Source organism: Anabas testudineus, chromosome 4 (assembly GCF_900324465.2).
Source record: "Anabas testudineus chromosome 4, fAnaTes1.2, whole genome shotgun sequence".
NCBI lineage: Eukaryota > Metazoa > Chordata > Actinopteri > Anabantiformes > Anabantidae > Anabas > Anabas testudineus.
The window spans coordinates 24,164,235-24,180,710 of record NC_046613.1 but is presented as its reverse complement, the minus strand read 5'-3'; the positions used below and the strand labels follow the sequence as shown (position 1 = coordinate 24,180,710).

Here is a 16,476-nt window from a genome sequence, read left to right as displayed (position 1 = left end):
GTGAGAAAGGGGAGTTTGTCAGTATTGATCTTATTCTGCAGTGGGGGGTGTGAATAAGTTCTTTATGATTAAAACCTGGCTTAACTTACTGTTAAATTTCTTTACAGATAAGATCATTTAGGCTCCATCCAGAACATTTCGTCACTTACACAGCACATTAGTTAAACATTAGTGATTTTATGGTGCTGCACCCAAAGCACATAGACACATAAAAAGCACAAACCAGAGTTACATTCAGAAACTGTTGAGTTCCAGTGACAGCAGGGTAATGAGGTGAGTCGCTGCTTTCTCATTTCATATCTATAATCAGTAACATTGTTATTATGTTACTGACTTCATTTTGTGTGACTTTCAGATCGTGACGTTCTTCATGATCTTCTGCCACTTCTTCCACTGTTAATTTAGTTACTTCTCCCATTTCTCCTGTCTCATACTTTGCTTTTTATCAGTTCTTTCTTCTATTTACTATTTCTTTATTGTTGTCCCTGCTCTTTCATTCAGTGTTAAATAGACATTATATAGATTTTATTCGACCCTTATATGAAATTTGTTTTTGGGCTCTACAATACAGTATCTCAGAAAAAACAAAGGCATGATGGCCTATGTAGACCTACGTAGGCAGTGGAGGTCAGTGGCAGAGCAACATAATAGCTTAACAGACACCGCAGGGCATTAAACACACACGGTATTCCTCAAAAACTAAAATCCACAGTGACATCTTATATTAAATGTTAAGACTGAAACAAGAAATTTTACAGTATATAACATTAGTGCACAAGCAATGTGATTTCCTCTTTGTAATTTTCATCATCAGTGCTGCTCAGAGTCGGTCGACACTGGAGTCCAGACTGGAAGCCCTGCAGTGTCACTTCACCTGGGATCTGGGCCCCAGTAGATCCAAACTGTTCCATCTAAGAGAAAATTTGGAGGACATCGGCACAGAGGAGGGATACAGCTGGCTGGGTCACATTTTCAACCTGCAGGGATACACTCACTTCCAGCTGGGGTTCACAAGTGTTGCCCGGTGTTTCTTCAGCAAGGCTGCAGAGGCCTTTCGCCAGATCAGAAACACTGTCTCAGAGGATGGACCCTGGTTGATGGTGAACTATGGGAACCTGGCTTGGCTGCACCACCAGCTGGGAGAAGAGGCAGACAGTCAGGCGTACCTGTCAAAGGTCGACGCCCTGATGAATGAATACCCACCTCCATCCCAGGACGAGCTGCATCCAGAGATCTATGCTGAAAAAGCCTGGACCCTGATGAAGTTCAGCAGAGACCAGAAGCTGCTGGCTACAGATTACTTTCAGAGAGCCATCAGGATGCAGCCGGACATGGTGGACTGGCAGACCAGCCATGTCTTTGCATTAGTGAGTAGCTTTAAACACCATAAAACAATGCTGGGGACAGACATCACAGAGAAAATGAAAATTGCGAAGGACCATGATCCAGACAACTTGTACCTTGCTGCTCTGTACCTTGAGGCATGTGCTAAGAAGGGGAAAAACATTGAAAAAGAAGCACGTTTGTTAGCCAGAAGGGTTTTAACAAAGCCTGTCAGCAGCTACAGTGGTTTAAAACCGTTACTAAAGCTGTTTAGGATCTACGTCTCTATGGATGAGGCTACAGATTTGGCAGAGGAGGCTGTGGAAAGACATCCACACGAACGTTATCTGAAGAGATGTGCTGCAACCTGCTACAAAATGAGGATCTTTTTACAGAAGGACAATCCCCTGGAGCACAGCATGATCGAGCGAGCAGTCAGTCTCCATAAGGAAGTGATTTCTCTTTACCCTCACTCGTCACTTAAAAGCAAAATCTCCCTTGCAAACATATTTAGCCAAACAAATTACAGCCAGGCTGCAGCTGCCCAGATGTATGAAGAACTGCTAGAAAGTGATCTGGATCCCGACGAGGCACAGATGCTTTACAACTACTACGCAAAATATTTACAGTTCAGTCAAAAGGACAGTTACAGGTCAATAGAATATCACATGAGAGCAGCAGCGATACCACAACAATCGTACTATCATGAGGACAGCGTCAGAATTCTGGAGAGGATCAGAGAAAGAAACAAGAACCGGATGTGTGGAGCAATAGAAGAGTTTCTGAAAAACCTCCATCACTGAAGAAACTGTGCTGTAGTGTCCAAGTGAATACACTCAGCTCTGCAAACAGAAGCATGTTAATTTCATAGGCTTTCATTGCACCAAGTAGAGTTTGTTTCCTCTTACACCTCTATTTTAATATCTGAATTATTGTTGTCCTGTTGCTTTTTAATCTGGGGCCACTTTACTTCAGAAAGATGTTTATTGGCATCTAACTTGAACCTGACCTGTTCCGTCTTTGTTTCTCAGCACAGCACTGAGAAACTGAGACACAGCGTCTCATTACTGTTTAATTTGTTGCTGAATCCAGACACCAAACTCTGAGGTATGAAAATTGTCTTTTTATGAATCAGGGCCTTTAACTATGCTAATAATAAAATCTCATAGGCACACAGCATCAGTTGACACTAATCTAAACACTTAAGAGAGTTGAGTGACTCTGGTCTGACTTATGGTGAGAACCAATTTAAAACTTTTGAATCTCAGGTAAGAATTCGAAAATGTTTTTGCATGAGGCCCAATGTTTTTATATTTCATGCATCTTCAGTTATATGCTTTACACCTTCTAGAACTGCACAGTGTCACACTTTGGGTAGTTTACATGTTTAATGAATTGGATTTTTATTACCTTCTGTGGTGTATGAGAGATGTCTAAAAGTCTTACATTATTCACTGCTCTCTGCAGGTCTGCATTAAAACCACCATAATCACCAGGTGATGTTACCAGGAACCACATTATTCCATATATATATATATATTTCCTATATCAGAAAAGCGTGTAACGTGGTTTGGACATCACACAAGTGTTTCTGTTTCAAGAGATGTGAGTACAAAAAGAGTAGAAAAGTTTTTTATTTATTTATTTTTTTAAGTGCATAGGAAGATGCGGAAGAGTTCTGTTTTCAGCAGTTTAAATATTGCAAGTGAGGTGGCTGAGCGTGCAGAGATAGGCAGCTCATTTCACCATCATGGGATCACGTGATGGTACCACCAGACGACGTTCCCTGGTAGAGCTCAGTGGACGGGAGGGGATGTAGATTGAACTGAGATAAAATGTGGAGTTAACCACTCTGTAGGCAAGAGACAGAGCTTTGAACTTGATCCTTGCAGCCACAGGAAGCCAGTGCAAAGATCTGAAGAGCGGTGTGACATGAGACCTTTTTGGTTGATTGAAAATGAGGCGTGCTGCTGCATTTTGGATCATCTGGAGGGGTTTGGTCGTGGATGCCGGTAAACCCATCAGCAGTGCATTGCAGTAATCCAGACGAGATAAGATCCAGACGAGATAAGATCAACGCCTGTACACACACACTGTTCTGTACTTTTCCAGTTTTCACAGCTGGAAACAACAGTCACCACGGTACAACATAAGTGTCTCAGACCCTAACATGCTCTCATGTGTCAACTGGCTAATGAAGTCATGATGTTAACCAGAGCTGAGACACCACCTACAAATGCTTGTGGAAAACACAGAAAAACATTTTCACTTCTGTCTACACTCTCTGTGTTTCATTTTTATTCTCTCTATTATTCTCTCTGAGCTAAACAGTGAGTTTTACATTTAGGTGCCGGTGCATAGAGATATCCGAGGGTGTATATATATGTTTATATATTTATGCATGTACAGTATGTGTGTATGTATGTAAGTATGTATGGGCACACATATGGTATGTGCAGATGTATGTGTATTTGTATACATGGGTACGTACAGGTTTGTACAGTTATCCTGTATATTTTACCTCTGACTTCTGTCCTTGATTTCTACTTGTTTTGTCTCATTACGTAAAAGGAAGCAGGGACATCAGCACATTTCATTGTAAACTGTACTATGTATAATTGTGCATATGATAAATAAAACGTATCTTATCTTATCTATACACGTCATTCTATCACCCTTTCATCATAAGAATGTACCTTAATGCACCTCTCTGCATTTTTTATGTGAACTCTTGATTCCTGTTAACTTACAGAACTGTGGTAACACATGAGAAGACCTGACAGCATTTTAAAATGATGAGCAGCCGATTCTCTGGTTGTGTATAGACACGTTCATACAGCTGTATGAACTATTTTCAGTGAGTCTGTCTGTTCTACAGCTCTTGATTTTTCTTACAAACAGTAAAACATGATTGGACACGTTTAATATGCAGACAATCAGGTTTTTCCCTGTGGATGTTTTCAACAGTCAGCAAATGTAATAATGCTGAAAAGGTTTTAGTCTCTCTGAAGATTTATTTTCCATTTTTAACCAACTTGTGGTCAATGTGTTTTAATAAATGTTAAAAGAATGTGTCACCTTGTAAATCTAACAGTCCTGCTCAGTTTATTTTATCTCTCAGCTCTGCTACACTACGCTCTAAAATACAAAAGGGCATTCAACCAGCAGAACCTCTGTGTGTAACAGTGGCAACGTTGTGCAACATCCAAAACTCCCCTTTGAAAATACATTTTATAATTTCATGTCAAAAGACCTCATGGACAATCAATTCATCGTTTCAAGTTGAAACAAACTTAACATTTTGAGCCTACTTTAAATTAACCACAGCTCTGTAAGTTAACAGGAATCAAGAATACACAGGAAGAGCCTAAGGCTAAGGGTTGTGCAACACTGTTCTTAGTTCTTAAAACAACTAGAACAGATCATGATCACTTAGTCTACAGTGACAGGCAACTGTGTAAGTGGTAGTTTATTTTTTTAACATAATAAGATCATAGGAAATGTGGTTTAAGGCACAAACCCCCACATATACACATGACCACATGTCAAAGCCCCAGAGTCTTGATGGAAAAAAGGCTCTGTCTTTAACCAGGATAATGGTAGAAACAGAAACCAGACTGAGGAGCTCAAATTTCATGACGGTTCATTCATTCAGCTTGTGGAAAACACAGAAAAAACATTTTCACTTCTGTCTACACTCTCTGTGTTTCATTTTTATTCTCTCTGAGCTCATCATACTGATTTCTGAAAACAGAGAACTTTTTACTATTTCAGTTGGTTTGAACTTGAATATCACTGCTCTCTTGTGCTGGTCTTTGTTAAAAAAGACATTTTTTAATTTACCTGCAGTAAAAATGAATAAAGTAGATGACACTGAGATTTATACATTGATCAGCCACAACATAAGAGGATGTTAGGCATTAAACAGTGAGTTTTACATTCCTGCCATGCTGCCCTCTGTCCACCAAAACATTAGATCTGATCAGTGCTAAAAGACCTAAGAGTCAAACAGAGCAGAGACAAATCAGGAACCAGGATTCTCCTTAGTCAGAAAAGCTTTATTAAAGATATTTCACCAGACAGTTACAGCAAAATAAGATTGAAACACAGAACAACAATGGTTTTATTCTACTGAAAGACCTCTTTAGCAAAAATAGTTTCTGAACAATCCTGATATAAATGTGTCTATTTAACCGTTGTAGCGTTGGGTCTTATTTCCATGCTGTTGTTTGAACTGAAGGTGGAAAATGAACATAAGAAACTAACGCACACAAATTGGTCTCAAAAGCAGAAAAGCACTAACTAAACATATCGACACAAACAGTTTGTTCAGTATTAATTCATGTAGCCTGAATAGTGAAGAGACAGAAAAGGTTCTAGCTGTTTTTTATGTGAGCACATGTAATAATGATGAAAAATGCTTCTCTCGAGATTTATTTTCCATTTCAACCAACTTTTCTGTTAGAAATGCTAAAAAATGGTCATTGTGTTGTAATAAATGTTTAAAGAATGCGTCACCTTGTAAATATAACCGTTTATTTTGCTCAGTTTATTTTGTCTCTCAGCTCTGCTACACTTTGCTCTAAAACACAAAAAGAGCAAAGAGACCAAGCAGCAAAGGCACAACGCCGACTTTGACCATCCAGGCTGAATTACAGAAGATGGTTTTACTACCTCTTGGTGTAATCTTGAGATTAAAAACAGCAGCCACATCAGTTCTGACTTTCAGCTGAGAAAGGAGATCACATACGTTTGAAGATACACAGCCAAGATAAGGAAAAGACACTCCACCAACCATTTGAGCTATGGATAAGAAACATCAATGTATTAGTCAGAATTTATCCAATGAAAGAAGAAATGATATCGTTAAGGCAGCAGTAACACATTGTGTGAGGACTCACAATTTGCTTCGAGGCAGCGGTTCTGCACTCCCACACACTCTGCTGTGCCATTACAAACTTTATCCACAGGACTAGTGCAGACGGGACACGTGAGGCCATTCTTTTGGCCCAGGTCAGGGTCTGAAACAGAACAACAACAGAACACGTTTTCCCGTCATTGTTCATCACTGTGGTGAACAGCACACTAATACTGATGTATTTCATTAACTGACATGATATTTACTTACATGGTATGTTCTGATTGTTGCAGCCATCTGTCTTACAGCATTTAACAGCTACAGTGCTAATCGAATCACTGTAGGACAAAATCTGATTGTTTGCAGCGCAGAGAGAAGATGGCAGACAGGCTTGGAACATAGTTTCTCGTCTGTGTCCCCCTCTCTCTTCTAATAAAACAGACATGAAAACCATGAGCGGGCTCATCTAATCCAGAGTCAAACATATATGGAAACTTATGTTCTACTACTTTTTACCTATAGAAGCAGTTGTTACACACAATTCATCTGAGCCACAGGTTTTCAGGACCGGGTCAGCGGACTGGTCTCCACGTTCATAACACTGGAGAGTTTCAACTGCAAAGAGGAAAAAGTGATAAATAAATTATAATATGTATTGTATAAATACTGAACAGGAAATAAATTTGTACAAGTGTCATAAACTATATGTCCAGAATCCACCCATCCATCTTTCTCTGCTTATCTGGGGCCAGGTCCCAGGGGCAGCAGTCTAAGCAGGGATGCCCAGCTTTCCCTCTCCCCAGACACCTCCTCCAACTCTTCCAGGGGAACACTGAGGCGAAGAGGTGGAGAGCGCTGCGCAATCTGAACCCTGAAAACAGTTCAACAGTCTTTTACATCTAATAATTGTTCCTCCCCACTCTGAAATCAAGTGAAGTCATCTCTGGTATTATCATCTTGGAACATGTCCGTGTCATCAGGCTATAAATAAAAAAATCTATTGATGGAATAATCTGGTCATTCAGTGTATTCAGGTCGTCAGCTGACCTCATTCTTTGGACACATAACATTGCTGAACCTGGACCTGACCAACTGCAGCAGCCCCAGAACATAGCACTGCCACAACCCACATTAACGCTTATTTGAAAATGTTACTGCTGTTAGATCAATTAGATGAGAGTGAGTGCCACCAAATGCCACTAGAATAGAAAGCTGGTTGTTATCGTTTTAGGCTGATTTGAAACCAGGTAGACTACTGGTCGAACTTTGTCACAGTGAGAGTCAGGTTACATGATGATCACCAGAATATGACATCCTCATCAAAAAGCAAAATCAGGTTTCACACTTTGTGTCAAAGTCAAACCAGATTGAGGTCTCAGCATTTTGTGCTTCGTTACTCTGTATAAACTCAGACCCTTTCATCTGGGTGTCTGAGATGTGCACACACATTGTGGTTTACGTGCACGAAGATTATGCATGTAAGATTATTATTTTTATATATAACACATTTATAAAATTGCACCATATTAATATTCTGTCTGGTTTGAGAAATTTTTCAAATACACACATACAACGTGTTTTCTGAGAACTTAGAAAGTCACATTTAACCCAGATGGATTCTCTCACTACAGAGGTTTCACTCATCACAGCCACACATCTATCTGTGCTGTAGCCTAATACATGAGAAGACCTGACAGCATTTTAAAATGATGAGCAGCCGATTCTCTGGTTGTGTATAGACACGTTCATACAGCTGTATGAACTATTTTCAGTGAGTCTGTCTGTCCTACGGCTCTTGATCTTTCATACAAACAGTAAAACATGTTTGAACACATGTTTAATATGCAGACAATCAGGAGTTTTCCTGTGGTTGTTTTCAACAGTCGGTTCATTCAGCCAATCCTCTTTCAGAAGTTGGGTTTTTTCTTCTTTTTCTTTTTCTGCCTATTATTTTTGCTCTTGTGTCTTTGTGTTCTTTCAGCTCGTGTCTATAGGTGTCCCTGCAGTTCTCATCCCTGCCAGCAGAGGAGTTCCACCACTCAGTTCCACCTCAGTCTGTCTCCGTTCCCTCGTGTCTATTGTTTGTTGCTAGTGTGTCTCTGTTTCTCCTACGATTTGTTCGGCACTGCCTATCCTGTTTGTCTCCTGCTCTTGAATCCCTGAGTGTGTATTGGGTTCTTACATCCTCTTTGCGCAATAGTGGTTGTGGCAACGTTGTGCAACATCCAAAACTCCCCTTTGAGAATTTATTTTATCATTTCAAGTCAAAAGACCTCATGGAAGAACAATTAATTATATCAAGTTGAAACCATTTGAACATAAAACTTAACATTTTGAGCTGACTTTAATAAATAAAAGAATTTTAATTTAAATAAATAGACTTTAAAACACAGTTCTGTGCGTTAACAGGAAATGATACTGAATTGAGAGGTTTTGCAGTATGACTCCCTTTTATATTTGTATAATATTTATATATTTCAGTGTATGCTGTATGCTGTAAAATAAAAAAATTAATAATGAACGAGATGTAGTTCTATTTAAATGTCTTAAACTATAGGTCCAACAGCTGACAATGGAACTTTCTTGCATGTCATAACCTTCCATATAAAAACCTTCATCATCACAGATGCAAATTGTTTTTGCCTTGTTGCAGCTTCTAAATTGACAGAAAAGTGTGAGAAATGTGCTTCAGCAACACACACACACATGTTCCGGCCTATGTTGAAGTTTTGACATCATCTGTGGTTTAACAGTTAAAAACAATCAGAGGTGTGTGTTTAACATAAAGGAGGGGTTTGAAAAGAAATGTCACCAAAAAAGGAGACTAGACGTACAAAAAGCTCTGATTGGACAGTAGTGAATGGCGTCTGTTCAAAGAAACCAAAAAAAACTTAGGTGTAGTTTCTCTGACACATTTACTCACCACAAAGGAAAAACGTGGTTGTTTGTGGTTGTATAACTGGAACAGTTTAGATATCTTGGTGTGAGTTTCTATTATAGACTAAGCTCAGGTCATAATTTAGATAGTAAAGAAACACAAACTTTGTCTTTATTGGTTCAGAATGTTGAATATATACAAGTTGAATTTTAACATGATGAAGATGTTTGAAATGTGTGGAATCACTGTATTTAGACTGAACTAGTGAATAAAGAGTCAAAAAGAGGATTGATACAGTAAAGACACGTCTACAGTCCAGTAGAGGGTTAACATGTCTCAGGCCAGTTACCAAGGTTGAATATCAAGCTTCATATCATCATATCAAAAAACTATGTTGTGATACACAGCAGCAGACAAAGACCAGCAGCCTGTCAAACAGTAATAGCTACAGTCTTTCTCTTTCTCTACCTGAAATCTTCTGATGCTACTGATGAAAAAGTTCAATTCAATATATTTCAATTTTATTTGTATAGTGTCAAATCACAATAGAGGTCATCCCAAGACAGTTTACAGTGTTTAAGGTTTGGGACCTTACAGAATATTCTTATACAAAGATTGATATAGAAAACCCAACAATCCCATTTGAGCAAGCTTTAGGCAACAGTGTAGAGGAAAAACTCCCTTTAGAGCAGGGGTGTCAAACTCATTTTAGTTCAGGGGCCGATACAGCAAAACTTGATGTCAAGAGGGCCCGGACCATTAAAATCGAAGCATAGCTCTTAGTCATAGCTCATCATAGCTATAAATAACAATAAATTCATGTTTATTTTTGTTTTGTTGGAAAGAAGTACAATTACATTAAGATATTTTTTATTTTATTTAATGAACTATCCATTTACAAAACATGTTGAGGTTAGGAAAACAGGAAATTAAATTTTTAAGATTTAAACTTTGCCAGAAACAAAGCAGAAGAGAGCGCTAGACGGCTGTAGTATCTCAGAGTTAACTTTATGTTGTTTGTATTATTCTATTTGTATCTGTGTTGTGTTTTCCAGGTCTCTCCTGTTAAAGACAATTTAATTTCAACATTATCGTTTGTTTGTCTGCAATGAAAAAGGATTAAATAAAGTTTTGATCATAAACTGTTATGCACTGTGTGTTCATGTGTCAGTTGTGGGCTGTATTATATCCAGGAAACACATTATTTTATATATATCAGAAAAGCTTTATTAAAGTGGTTTGAACATCAAAAAGAAGATTTTACAACAGCTAAAAACGTAGGATACATTTTCCTTTTTTAAAGGAATTTGCTTTTAACAAATAATAAATGTTTTAACACTGTATTTAAAAAAAAAGAATCAATAATATTTCATCAGATTACACAAACAACAGCAACAACACTCTCAGGTAACTTTAATAGTCCTGTTGAATTTATTATCACTCCCGTCTGTGTCACTCTCTGGATTTTGTTCTAAAATACAAAAAGAGCAAAAAGACCAAGCAGCAGCGGCACAATGCCGGGGTTGATCATCCAGGCTGAATTACAGAAGCTGGATCCAGCAACGCTTGGTGTGATGTTACCGACAAAATGGACCAACAAATCAGATACTATAGAGAAAACTTCACATGTCTTTGCAGATACACAGCCAAGGACAGGAGTAATGTAGTCATCTCCCACTGTGGATGATAAAAATCACAGCTGTATTAATCAGATTTGAACAAATAATAATTTCAAAAAGAAGAAATGACAATGGACACTTTATGGCATCATTAACAAATGGTGTAAGTCTGTAACCAGTATGCAGCATGAGGTCTTACCATTTACAGCAATGCAGCGGTCCTGCACTCCCACACACTCCACTGTGCTGTTACAGAACCATTCACCATCAGGATTCCTAGTGCAGGTTGGACACTTGTGTCCATTTTTTTTGCCGTGACCAGGGACTGAAACAGAACAGACAAAGAGACAGGACAACAACAGGACAGACGTTTGTCTTTGTTCTTTACTGTGGTCAACTGGGACTAATACTGATGATTTTAATTAACTGAGTTCATGTTTACTTACATGGTTTATCCTGTATGTTGCAGCCATCGGTTTTACAGCAGTGAACAGAAGCTGCCACAGTTCTTTCAGAATCACTGAAGGACAAAATCTGATTGTCCAGATCACAGAGAAACGGCGGCAGACACCCCTTTATGAGCTGTGATCTATCCTGTCTTTCAAGATTATCTATAAAATCAAACCACATTTTCTCAAACAAGAGAACTTATTTAACACTAAATAAAATACTGATGGAAACAAACTGTATATTTGAGTGTTTTGTATGTTTTACCTTGAACAGCAATTGTTGCACAACAACCATCAGCAGAGCCACAGGTACGTAGGACTGGAGGATCTGGACTGGAAAGTTTTCTATAATAACACTTCAGAGATTCAGCTGAAATGTTGAAAAAAAAATCACCCATAAATTAATATTAATATACAGTGTTTCTACAAATACAAAACATGTAAAGAACACTTTTTAATCACAGTCAATTAAACTTCTGGAATATTAACTGTCACTACAGTAGCAGAGGGGGATGTTAATCAGTTTCAGCTGGTTTGGTGTTAATGAAATGAGACGACCCCAACAGGAATGTTTTTATAGGTTGGGGACACACAGACCTATATATTAATACACACACAGACGGATATATATCTTCCCCGGGTGCATACACAACCTGAATGTGTACATCTTAAGTTGCTCAGCTAGTCTATACTACTATACTACATATATACTATATTCCTATATTTACAGTGTAGTTGTTTGCAAATTCTAACCCTGCTCGTGTGGATGTTAGCCTGTAAGTCTGTAAAGTGGTCTCACTTGTATCAACTGAACCTAAACTTAAACTTAAACACTCAAAGCTTCAATAAACTGGCTGTGACCGCTTTAGTGGATGTTTACTGCAGGTTAGTATCAAACAGCAGAGGCTACACTGATGCTAAAGTTAACTATCAAATGAGTTTCACTAAATGAACACATGATCAATTTATTTAAGTAGCATTTACAGTTTTACATGGATAAGACTCTTGCAGAGCGTGACAAACTGTTGTAGTTCACCACATTTCCTTTACCAGTACGTATACTGTCAGAAAAGGAGGTGGGTTGTGTGATCCATTACAAAATCTATGTCAAGTATAAAAAAAAAAAAAGGTCTCACTCAGCTACAGATGCCACAAAAACAGTCTAATAGAAAACACAGTAAAAACATCTGTACAACATATTCTCACATTTTCAGTCACATTATTTCCACACAAACATACTAACAGATTAAATTGCAATGCATAATGTACATACTGATAATATTCACATATGTCAACTCTGTATTAAAATAATTATTTTCAAATTATTTTCAAAATTCCTCAGGTTGAAATACTTTCCAAGCAAAAATATACACGTGTAATTAATTGAAATTAAATAATTTTTCATAGCTTGACAGCAGTGAAAGTAACTTTGTAAACCTTTCTCTCAAATATTTTTTAATAAATACCATCCCACCTTCCTCAGAGTATTTGTTTATTGATTATTACTAATTTTATTATGAAAATCCTGTCAGCAGCAGTTTAACCAGCACAGAGAGTTGATCTACAGACTCTGACTCTAAACACTAATTTTACACTGAAATTTTATAAGTTCTGAAGCTGCACATAAAAAAGTACAAGAGGTTTGTTGATTAATTAAAATCTAAGTTTTGCTGCAGCTCTGTCATGAAGTTGTTGAGTTACGTTGCTCAAGTCAATAAAGGTGGAAAATGATAGAGCTAAAGTTCAAGCTTTTCCTGCTGCTTTCACACAGATAAAAGAACCAGAATCATTTTATTCATTTAATCTTCTCAATTATTTAACCAGAACTTTGCATTCTACAGAATTTTAATGTTGGATTTGTGAAAGAACAACTCAAAACTAACTGAAGTAACTTAAAAGTTGAGTTGACTGTTTAATGTGACACCTATTTAACTCTTTAGTTAGTGAGTAGAGTTACCTGTGTTGGAGATCATCCAGATCAGAGTGAGAGACAGAATCAGCTTCATCCTGATGAGTAAATGTGCAGATGATCTTACTGTGTCGACAGAGAAGTAAAGAGCATGCTTTTATGGTGCAAGAAAACCACAGGAAACATGGCACGTAGCACAAAAAGTGGCTGTAGATTCTTCTCACGCTTTCATGTCACACTTTCAGGTTCCCACACTTTCATATTCAAAATAATTGTCTGTAGAAACCACAAAACATGAGCTCCAGCCTCTTTCTGATGAGTCACTCATATCATGTGAATTAAACAGTGTGATAAAAAGCTCTCCCTTTGGAGCTGTTCCTGTGGATGATTTTACTGAGAGGTGGCTAAAGGTCTTAAATCAATTCACATGAAATAATTCTACAAACAGGTGGAAATTATTCATGTAATACACAGCAGACTCTGTAAAAGTATTACTGTTTGGACATTTTAGTTTGTAAAGGTGACAATGAAGTGAATGACACAAAGCTCAATCTACGGGTAGGGTCGGGGGGGGGGGCTCTGTGGAAATGAATCTGTAGGTCTGGACAGTTCTTATATTTTTGCAGGAGTGGCTTCAAGTAGCTTCTTATTTTACATCAACAATTTCTCATTTGAAACTGTGATAATTCAGATCACTGTGTGGACACCAAGTCCAGTGACAGAGGAGAAAAACCAATGACCACATTATTCTCCTATATCAGAAAAGCTTCATCAAAGTGCTTTAAACATATCAAATAACAAAATACAGTAGTTACAGCAAAACACACATGAGGCACAGAGGATGGTTTTATTGTTTAGTAGAGCTCTTACAGTACAGCTACAGAAACATGACATAAAGTGTTGAAGCTGTGCTGATTAATTCATGCAGCCTGTGTAATAAACAGAAGAAGTTGTACTTTAAGTAAACGTAGCAGCTGGATAGTGTAGTGGTAACATCAGCGCCCTCTGTCCCTGAGACAGGGGTTTGAATCCTGGCTGTGTCCTGCTTCCAGTATCTTCTGATGTTTACCCTGACTTTGTCCAAACAAATAGACCAAACAGCAAATGGACGACACCGGCTTTGACCATCCAGGCTGAATTACAGAAGCTGATTGTCTGCAGCACAGAGAGAGGACGGTAAATAGTGCAGCTGGTTAGTGTAGTGGTAACATTACTGCCTCCCATGTGGGAGACTGGGGTTCAAATCCCAGCTGTGGCCTGCCACCAGTAGGGGTTCTCAGGTAAGACCCCCTCATGCTTACCCTGCCTACCATTGTACCCTACTTGTGAGTTGCTTTGGATAAAAGTGTCTACTCTTGATTGGTACCCTTCTAAGCTGTCCTCCCTGCCAAGTTTCAATGAAAAAACGCACAATTAAGTAATGTTTTATCCAGTCTAACAATTGTTGCACACCACTCATCAGCAGAGCCACAGGTGTGAAGAGCTGATGGGTAATACTGTTGTCTACTGTAATAACACTGTAGAGTTTCTGCTGCAAGAGGACAAATTCATAAGTATTAATATACAGCATGTCTACAAGTAAAGTAGTAGAATAGAGTTCTTATGGGTTTAATGATAAAAAAGCACCAATTAGCACTAAATGGAGAGCGGCTAGGCCGGATGGGGAGGGAACCAGGAGAGGGAGTCATTGGTTCGGAGTGCAGTTTAACTGCAGTGTGATGAAACATAAACTGTGTTGGCCTAATCATTAATAATCTAACATCTGCTCTTCACATTGGTGTATTAGGCTGCCTGACAGCTGGGATTTAGATTCTGACACAGAGTCTGGACTAAAGTGTCCCCAACAATACTGTGATGGATTTAAAATGGTTGTTTCAAATAGTATGTAGGACTGACACCAAGTGTTTAAAAGGGGTACTGCAGTGCAAATTTTAAGCAACCCCCTCCTTGAACACAAAGCTCATGCGAGTTGCCAGATGGAGGTAATTTCAAGTACACCACCAGTAAATGTTTCTGATCTGTGCTTGTTGCAGCAGATGCAGATGTAACCTAACGAAGAAGAAAAAGAACAGGGAAACACGTTCCAGTCCAGCATCAAACACTGTTCTTGGTTAAATGCTTTCAACAGGTCACCTACTTTAACCCAGTGGTGTGATCCCTGAACCAGATCATAGAAAACACCTTCTGAGGACCAGACCCATGTCTGGATGTTGAACAGGAACATGGTATATTTTCATACAAGGTAAAACAGGATGTTGTAGAATGAATCTTTTAGTGGACAAAAACTATTCTGCCTGTGTACATTGCTATGTTCAGTATGAACATGTTTACCACTTGTCATTTCCATTAATTGTGAACACATCATTATATTAAAAGAAAATTTTATCCAGCTGTAATTATGTTTCTCAGAAAACACATTTGTTGTTCCGGTTTAGTTGTTTGGGACTGTGTTGACTCAGTAGTTTGATAATTTATTTAAAGAAGTTCAACATGTTTGAACATCAACTCAACATTAAGTTATGAATTTATTTTAGGTCAACAGGAAAAAACATGGTTAATGGTACCAAATTGTAGAATTGAAGAATTAATAATTATTAATAATTAGAATGGTCCAGATCAGAGTGAGACTCCTGCAGTAGGTCTCAGCCTTAAAGTGCAACTAAACAGAAAAAGGAAAAGAGTAGATTGTATGTTCTGACTTTCAGTGCAGCAAGAGCTGAGGGTAATTCTTTTAACTTTCTCTGGAGAAGTTAATTTACAACCTCACTTAGTCCAGTGTTTAATGATAAATATGAATTAGTATTGCATTTGGAAGGTTGTTAAAAAATCTATGACAATTTTATGGTTATTTAAAAAAATGAATACAATAACACAAAAATATACAGAAATAAAGTATGTCTGCACAGAAAAGCAGACAGAAAAGAGTCCAGTTCTGGTACTGTGTAGCTGGTTTACCTTTAACTGGAGTCTTCAGAGAAGCAGGTCAAGCAAGTCAAAACCTGTCAACACTGGAAAAGAGTTTAGAAATAATAGAAAGTGATAGATAGATTTGAACAATACAGTTAGGTTACATTCCTGATGATGCAAAACAAGAAGCAAAAAAAAAGCTGTTTGAGAAAAATCCACAGAAATGGTCCTCATTCATGTTTCATCAAGAGGGCAGAAAACAAGAAGCTTGTGCAGCAGTGTGAGATCCATTCCTGAGAATTTCTCCCTATCAGAACAACATCTGGTACAATGACATGATGTTTCTGATAATGCTTCAGATTGTAGCCCACAACTTCCTGTGTAAACCAGAGTAACAGTGCACTTTTGTGAATTATGGTGTACGTATTTTGTAACTAAGGGGATCTATTCTGATATTATGTTACATGCTAAGAAAGTTTCAGAGTTACTGTGTTGTTTAAACAGGGTTAAAATCAAACAGGAACTCTTCTTTT

At 38.0% G+C, this 16,476-nt stretch overlaps 2 protein-coding genes across 3 annotated transcripts; one reads left to right on the top strand and one right to left on the bottom strand.

Annotated features, from left to right (window-relative positions):
• The first annotated feature begins 243 nt into the window (after positions 1–243).
• Positions 244–3,100, top strand: LOC113151935 (interferon-induced protein with tetratricopeptide repeats 3-like). The gene is made up of 2 exons (XM_026344801.1): positions 244–273; positions 815–3,100. Exons 1-2 carry the CDS (start codon positions 269–271, stop codon positions 2,124–2,126), a joined length of 1,317 nt encoding a protein of 438 aa, XP_026200586.1. The 5' UTR covers positions 244–268; the 3' UTR covers positions 2,127–3,100.
• A 2,255-nt stretch (positions 3,101–5,355) lies between these two features.
• Positions 5,356–13,330, bottom strand: LOC113152968 (phospholipase A2 inhibitor and Ly6/PLAUR domain-containing protein-like). Of its 2 annotated transcripts, none has more exons than XM_026346525.1 (5): positions 13,085–13,330; positions 6,698–6,796; positions 6,452–6,610; positions 6,225–6,344; positions 5,356–6,126 (listed from the first exon to the last, which is right to left on the bottom strand). In XM_026346525.1, exons 1-5 carry the CDS (start codon positions 13,131–13,133, stop codon positions 5,906–5,908), a joined length of 648 nt encoding a protein of 215 aa, XP_026202310.1. In that variant the 5' UTR covers positions 13,134–13,330; the 3' UTR covers positions 5,356–5,905. The 2 variants fall into 2 exon arrangements, with proteins under 2 accessions (XP_026202310.1, XP_026202311.1); XM_026346526.1 differs by lacking the exons at positions 5,356–6,126; positions 6,225–6,344; positions 6,452–6,610; positions 6,698–6,796 and adding exons at positions 10,217–10,736; positions 10,878–11,003; positions 11,125–11,289; positions 11,393–11,497 and having other exon boundaries at positions 13,085–13,173.
• Positions 13,331–16,476: the final 3,146 nt, after the last annotated feature.

Coding starts and splice junctions, on each gene's coding strand:
- LOC113152968 (XM_026346526.1), bottom strand. CDS start 13,133: ATGAAGCTGATTCTGTCTCTCACTCTGATCTGGATGATCTCCAACACA. Junction 11,290..11,392: donor TGCAACAATTGCTGTTCAAG/GTAAAACATACA, acceptor TTGATTTTATAG/ATAATCTTGAAAGACAGGAT. Junction 11,004..11,124: donor CAACATACAGGATAAACCAT/GTAAGTAAACAT, acceptor GTTCTGTTTCAG/TCCCTGGTCACGGCAAAAAA.